Source organism: Pygocentrus nattereri, chromosome 8 (genome assembly GCF_015220715.1).
Source record: "Pygocentrus nattereri isolate fPygNat1 chromosome 8, fPygNat1.pri, whole genome shotgun sequence".
NCBI lineage: Eukaryota > Metazoa > Chordata > Actinopteri > Characiformes > Serrasalmidae > Pygocentrus > Pygocentrus nattereri.
The window spans coordinates 41064999-41072724 of record NC_051218.1 but is presented as its reverse complement, the minus strand read 5'-3'; the positions used below and the strand labels follow the sequence as shown (position 1 = coordinate 41072724).

Genomic DNA, 7726 nt, shown 5'->3' with positions numbered 1-7726 from the left:
TCTGGCTTGGCGCTTCTTTCGTTTTGACATGTTACATTTTTATACACACAGAAACCAAAAGGAACGACAGATTTCTCAAAATGTAGGAGGAAAAAGTAAAATATTTGACTTTGAAATGTAGTGGAGTGAAAGGAAAAAGTCGCCCACAATGGAAAAACTTCATTAAAGTACAGATACATGAAAAAAAAACTACTGAAGTACAGTAACGAATTACATTTACTTAGTTACTGTCCAACACTGCTTACTTAATGGCCAATCGGCCTGGAAATTAAATGAATATGGATGAAAATCCAATTAAACTCCACTAACTGTATACACACCTGACTGTGTATAATCCAGGTGTGTGACGTCACACCCCTCCGCACACTCCGTTCGACAGCGAAAAGGGGCGGGGCTGCATTGTCCGTTATGCCATCCTATTGGAGAAGACAGTCTGGTTCTTTCGCGTTTTTTCCCACCCACATTCCGATAAGCCCCTCCTCCGCCGCGCGGGGATTGGCTGGTAGTTCGCGCTCACAATAGGGTTGACTGCGTGTGAGCGTGATCTACTAGCCAATCGCAGCACAGAAGCGGCGACGGTGTCAACCAATCACAGAGCAAGGGAGGCGGGATTTGACCGAATACGGGCGGACAGTGGGAGCTGTAGCGTTTAGGTTCTCCTCACACGGCGGCTCGTCAGTGAGAGTGAGAGAGAGTGTGAGGGAGAGACGGGCTGCTACAATACAGCTAGTCGTAGTTAGCAGCGGTATACACACACACACACACACACACACACCGTGCCTGCATGCAGGCTGACGCAGACGCTTAACGGCCACCGGTTACCCTTTTACAGACACTCACAGTGGAGCACCAGACATGGACCTATTCGAGTTTGACTTCTTCAGGGACTGGGAGCTGGAGCAGCAATGGTAAGCCTCCTTTTCCAGTTTCTTTACCTGTAAGCGTCTCCGTCGTGACGGAGCGGTGCGTTTTTGTAGCGAAACGGCGAACTGACGTGGTCACATTGCTGTGGGGAAGAAGGGGGTCGGCTTGTGGCATCCCTAAAATACGAGCTTAAAGCCCCCGGGATTCAGGCTGGATGTGCTGGAATCTCTTATTTACCGGTTTTTAGGGTTAGACGCGGAGCGTTTCTCAGGGAAAGTGTTCGCCTCAGCCTGAGAGACTGCCACCTCACACTGCCGGTACAAGTTCGCCGTTAACAGCAGTCCACGTAGTTCTCCGGCTGGTGGGGGACTTTCTGGCTTTTGCCCGTCTGAACACCTTTTTATTCGTTATCGTGCTGAGGCAGCATGAAGTTGGTGGATATCGCTTAGTCGTTGCCGCGTTTCCTCGTGTGCTGTGTGTTTAGCGCTGGTCAGTGAAAGGAAGCGTAAAGCTGGTCGTTTATCACTGGAATGGTTGGAGCGCTTTAGTGCTGAGACAAAACCTTTCTGTCAATTAACATTGAATAGTGTGAGAGGAAATTCAGGCCTGACACATTCGGCAGATCATTTCATGCTTCATCTAATAAATGTTGTAAAAATTGTTATATAGAAGGAATAGTGTTGTGTTTATATATATATATATATATATATATATATATATATATATATATATGATGTGTGTGTGTGTGTGTGTGTGTGTGTGTGTGTGTGTGTGTGTGGTGTGTGAGTGTGTGTGAGTGTGTATGGCTGTTGTCATAAGGAAACGTTGTATGTCCAAAATGGTAACTTTACTGGAGAAGGAAAAAACCTACTCTACTTTTAATGTAAATGAATGGAACGAGACATTTTTCCAAGTAATTTTGGGCCATTCATGAAATTCATAACTATTGTATGTAAAGGAGAACAGACATTTTCAAATAAAAAAGAAAAAATGGAGATACAAGGTTTCCTTCTGACAGCAACGATATATATATATATATATATATATATATATATATATATATATATGAGAGAGAGAGACAATAGGCAAAAGCAGTATTTACACATACATCTGTGATTTAGATTTTCCACTGAATTTTCTATGCATATATGATGCATAATGTATAATATTCGTGCCTTGTTTTGAACGCTGCTCTGTCACAGACCTTCCACTTTGCAAACCCTCCACTTCGCACATTCCATAGCAACACACAGCTCCACCATGTGGCTGAGTTTAGGGGCCCATTGTGTCGTCCCCCCCCCCGGTAGCATTAAGGCACTCATCATCTGTAAGATTTACCAAAAACAGCTAATAAGAAAACGGCCAAAAGGCCTTGGGGTGGTCTGCCTCTCTAGCCGCTGCGCTGATGAGACTTTGCCAGAGCATGGAAAGGTTTTGGCTCTTCCTTTGTTTGCTTCCCTGAATGAGTTTCCCTAGAATTTCAGCGTCTCTCTCATTCACTTTCTGCTCTTTTTCTCCGCCTGGCTTTATCAGTGCCACCCTTATTTTATCCTCTTGTCTCTCCTCTTGTTCCTCTGTCTCCTTGTGCTCGTAGGAGAAAATCACAGCGCTTTTACCACCTGCATTGTGGTGTGTGGAATAAGCTCGCTGAGTACCTACTTAGACTTTTTTGAGCCGTTCACCTTTGCCCGATAGCTTTTAGAGAGAACATGTCTTTGCCCTTTTTTTCCCCCCAAGTTGAGGCACTCTGCTTTGTTCCAGGTTGATGTCCTTTATGCATCATGTTTAATTTTTATCATTTATGCTTCTGGAAAGGCCTATCCGTTGCAGCTGTCCTCAGAGTTCAGGAGAATGGAATCGAGCTCCAGTTCATTAATACTTTTGTGTGTGGAGGCTTTGTGCACAGTGAGCGCTTGCGGTTGAGGTTAGATTGGCGTATTGTCTTCGGCTCTTTTTTGCTTTAAAGGCACGTTTTGAGTGTTCCATTCAGTTTGGTTTCTGTTTTACTGCACTGAAACTAAACCTGAAACACCTGTTCAGAATTCAGCAGAGCTAAATTACATGTAAATCAGAGAGATCAGCTCGGGAATATGTAACGGCTGCGCCGAAACCTGCTCAGGAGCAAATGAAAGATGGCATCGCTTCCACTGCTAGCTCACTTTGAGAAATGAAGACGGAATTCCCGAGACATTCGGATTGACATTTTAGAGTTCGGGCTAGTTTCTGTGTGCTTAGGCAGAGCATAAACACTGGCATTCAGGAGGAGCTGCAAGATGTTCATTACTATTGCTGTGGCAGATCTTCTGTGATGTTGTCATGGTCTTTAAATATAAGAAGAATTTGAAGTGTGTGCATGTTGCTGCTGTCGGAAGAAAACCTTGTGTCGCTGTTTTTGTCGTTTTTGAGTTTTTGACTTAATTTTAAAAAATGTCTGTTGACTTTTATATTGTGTGTAAATTTCATAAAGAAATGGCCCAAAATGACCTGGAAACATTCTGGTTCCATTGCATTACATTAAATGTAAAGTAGGTTTTTTTTGCTTCTCCTGTTAAGTTACAATTGTGGAGATACAAGGTTTCCTTATGACAACAGCAATATAAAAAAAAACAACAACAATGGTTCCATGCTACATCTGTATATTTACTTGTGCATCGTTGCAGTCAAAATGCCTCCATTTATGTTATTTGCAATGTGTTACAATTTCATGATGACCAGTCTAATAGAAATGGTCCAAAATTGCTTGGGAAAGAATGATGCTTCATTAACGTCCATTCACGGTTAAGAAAGTTTTTTCCTTCTCCTGTAAAGTTGGTATTCAGACTTTGTCACACCAACGACAACATGCACAAAATGCTATTCCAGCATTTTTCAGCCGAATCTTTATCTACATCCATAGCATATGGTCTCTGTTATTATGGACAGTCATTTTTAATAATGTTTGCCCCAGTAATACCCAGTTGAGTCAAAGCCTGCTCATAATGAAAGCCTTTCCCATTGGCTGCTATCATAAGTTTACTTTGAGTCAACTGCTTTTCTGTTCTTTTCTAAGTGCAGGAAAAAGATTATGTGCACTAATCGATCATAAGCTACAGATACAGCAGGTTAAGAAACCCTTGACCATTCCTTTCAAGCAGAAAAAAAGAGAAATGTTCCCTCTTTGAGTGTTCCCTGTCTGTAGAGTGATGCATTTGATCCAGAAGCATGCAGCAATAAATAAAGGAGCTGATTTGCTCCTTTTTGAATTTAATAATTATCCTGCTCGCCTCCTGATTTTGTAGCCCAAGGCTGAGGTTCAGCAGTGGTATTGATTTGGATCTGACGTCCCCCCATGTTGTTCAGGGCCCGAACACGTGTTGGATTTAATCAAGGCGAATCTGGCAGGGTGCAAAATTTAGCGAGATGCAAAATGAGCCCCATGGAAGGAGATGGAGGTTAAGCGTGCTAGTCACCGAGGTAGTGGGAAGGGGGGGATGCGCTTTGCTGTGTCGACACCACGGCTTGATTGCTCGGCTGGCACAATTACGCCTGCTTTCCACCTGAGTCAGACGTTCTAGCCACAGTTTGAGGTGTGTTTATGCAAAACTTGTTTCGTAATGATAATTGCTGCCCGTGCTGGGCCTAGTTATGGTGGATATTTTGTTTTTTTTATCCCCCTTTCATAACAAGATGGTACAGATATGCTGGGAAGTTAGTTACATATTTGTCACAACTGATATTTGTGAGTCAAGTGAATGAGGTCTAATTACTTGCTGTTGTCTATTTGAAAGTATCTGCCTTTACTGGACAAAGATTTCAGTCATATATATATTTGTTTCTCTTTTTATGTGAAGGTGCTTTGTGGCAACCCAGGAGGAATTATTAAATTACTCAGTTGCCCTTTTTTTGGCCTCCGACTTGTTTTTTTGCCCAGCAGAGATTTTTGTTCTAAATAATGAATTTCTATATTGCTGCTGTCGGATGGAAACCTCTTATCTCAGTTTTTGTCGTTTTTCAGTTTTTGACATAGTTTGAAAATGCTGGCTGGTCTTTACATTGTGTGTATATTCTATGATGAATGGACCAAAAGAAATGGCCCAAAATGACTTGGAAAGACGTCTGGTTCCATTGACTTACATTAAAAACAAAGTGTGTTTTTTCCTTCTCCTGTAAACTTACCATTTTGGAGATACAAGGTTTTCAGACAGCAGTGATATGCTTGTCTAATGCCACTGTTTAACAAGAAGAGTTTGGCTTTTTAGGTACATGGGTTGACCAGGCGAATGTGGTCAGAGGTGAAAGTGAGTCACTTTACTTTAATAGTAATTTGCACCAGCAAGGCTTTTTGGCTCTTCGTTTTCTCATATAAAACAGCTTGACAGTATCTGATGATATTTAAGTTTGTATTAATAACATTAAAGGGCCCACAGCCAACATTTTCTCCTATTGTATTCTTTTCCCTTGAGGTCCACTTATAATGTTTGTGTGGTTTTGTGCAGCAGACACAGCCAGAAGACATTTTTAAAACCACTGTACCTAAGAATTATTGTGACTTCGCCTTTAAGCCTTATAAGTGACCTCTCTTCTGATTGGCCGCCCTGCATGGTGCATCATTCAGAGATCCATGAGGACTGAAACGCCCCAGTTAGTGGAGTTAGAGCCTTGTAGACTGGCGGATGTAAATGTGTGACATCACAAAAACTGAATTTAAAACAGTTTAGTTTCTGTATATGGGCTTTACTGATTGGGTGTGAATGATACATGTTAAAGCTTTTTAAGAATGTTTACATACATCAAACTTCTCTAGTCCAAAAACATCCGGTTTTCCACAATATGGGCCCTTTAATGAACCCATTCTCCCTGCTACGGCTACTCCGTGTTAAGTTAATGTCTTACAAACCTGGCGTAGCTTGATTTTCACTTCTTTTAAAATTAAACCAAAGTGATGTTTATACAGGATTGTACATATTGATGTTAAGCTTTGGTTATTGGTATTACCAGTAAGCTGTGGTAACAGTGGATCGGATTGTATTGAATTGTATCACAGCGTATCACAGCATATTTAATTGTATTGTTGTATTATAACTAGCCTGTGGCTTTGGGCTAACATTTGAACTTGTAGCTTGAGCCAACATTGGGACACAATAAAGCAGAGCTTTATTTCAAATAAGCATGAACTAATTTAATGAAGTTCTGTAATAGAAATCACGTAAACAATACAATATCTCTTCATAACTAACTCATTTGCAAACACTATGACTGTTTATTTCTCTAAACGACTAACACTGAAGCGGCTTGCATACTAGTAGCGCCCCCTGCTGGACAAACGTCAGCCTGATCGATGGGAGTTTCAAAACCACTTTCATGTGTTTCACCTTAGTGTTATATTTTCATCATTTTATTATTGTTTTATATTTAATGTTATTTAGCAAGCTGTTTGAAATGAACCAGTCCTCTGGTTCTCTGTCAGCTCTCTTTCATAACATGATGATCATTGTCTTTGAAGCTTCATCAGCCTTATTACGTTAAATATTAAAAAAAAAAAAGAGAGACCGCAAATAATGTATAAAAGAACCCTTTCTTTAGTTTTATAAATCAATAGTATAAATTATATATCACACAGCTCTAATTTGTATTCAGAGTTTTGAGCAGAATTTGTGTGTTTTAGACCTGTTTAAGCCTAAAACACATACAACTGAACCTACGCTAATAGGACTCCATTGACCACTGCGCTATGTTCAGGTAGCTGTCTTAAACCTGGGGTGTGTGTGAATGTGTGTTCCTCTGTCTGTGCCTCTGTGTATGTGTGTGTGTGTGTGTGTCTTTGTGCGTGTGTGTGTCTCTGTGTGTGTGTGAAGAACAAACGCACCATCTCAGCCAGTTTTTTTTTATGTTTGCACACTGTGTCTACTTCCCTGTGCTGTTAGTCTGCCCTCCCTGCTGTTTAGGACAGTGCGTTCTCTGAAACTGGCGGGAGTGAGAGATCTACCGCATTTGCCCTGTCCCGCTTCCACTCAGGCCACAGCTGGGGGGCCATATATCACCCGGCTAGCCCCCGAGGAGCGCCTGCCGCTCAGCGCCAATCTCATTTGTGCCTGGTGTGAAAAGGTGGCCGTGCCAGGCAGCGGCCCGCGCGCCCCAGCGGCCACCATACGGGCAAAGAGCCTCAGCAGTTGGCATCCCAGCACCGAGAGGAGGCTGCCAAGCGCAGAGCCCACGGCCTCGTTTTGCCACCTGCCAAAGGAAAGCCAAATGCTGTGGAATGATAAAGTGCAAACCTTGGCAAAGAAGGTTTGGGGCTGTAAGGTTAGGGGGTGGTTTGGGCAGAAAGGAAAGGTGACGGCTTTCCACCTCTTTGCCCTCAGGTTCAGCATGCAATTAACAAGTTCATCTGGAGGAACAGAGCCGGGAGCACGAGCTTGGCTTTCCAAGTCTGCATCCCTCCTGGATGCTTTAGAAAGTAACACAGGACCCAAAGTGCTTCCCCTTCATCAAATTTGACAAGGTTGTGTGATTTCAGGCATCGATTTCAAAGTTACAAAGCTGGCATCAGATTACTGAAATGAAATGCAATAGAAATGCACCATGAAATTCTCACGCTCAGTGCTGTTTCTGAAGGTGTTCAGAGAGAGGCTGCCACTACTGACTGTATCCCTAGTCGAGTAGTCTGTGAGGAGTAATCGAGTCGAGCCAAACAATAGAACAAAAAAGCCGAACAATAATGGTCTTAACTAGACAAGGGCATAAGACTAAAGAAGGACATAAATCTATACAAATACGTGTGTGTGTGTGTGTATATATATGTGTGTGTGTGTGTGTGTGTGTGTACGTGTGTGTGTGTGTATGTATATATATGTGTGTGTGTGTGTGTGTGTGTGTGTATGTA

General features: G+C 42.2%; 1 protein-coding gene across 2 annotated transcripts in view; it reads left to right on the top strand.

The window, feature by feature from the left end:
- Positions 1 to 684: 684 nt before the first annotated feature.
- aff2 (AF4/FMR2 family, member 2) overlaps positions 685 to 7726 on the top strand; it is a 321218-nt gene continuing 314176 nt past the window's right edge. Inside the window, exons 1-2 of one of the 2 annotated variants that reach the window (XM_017692143.2) lie at positions 708 to 745; positions 833 to 908. In XM_017692143.2, the coding sequence (XP_017547632.1) occupies positions 856 to 908 (53 nt within the window). In that variant the 5' untranslated portion in view covers positions 708 to 745; positions 833 to 855. Of the gene's footprint in view, positions 909 to 7726 lie in introns of both variants that reach the window. The other variant, XM_017692144.2, reaches the window with a different exon arrangement.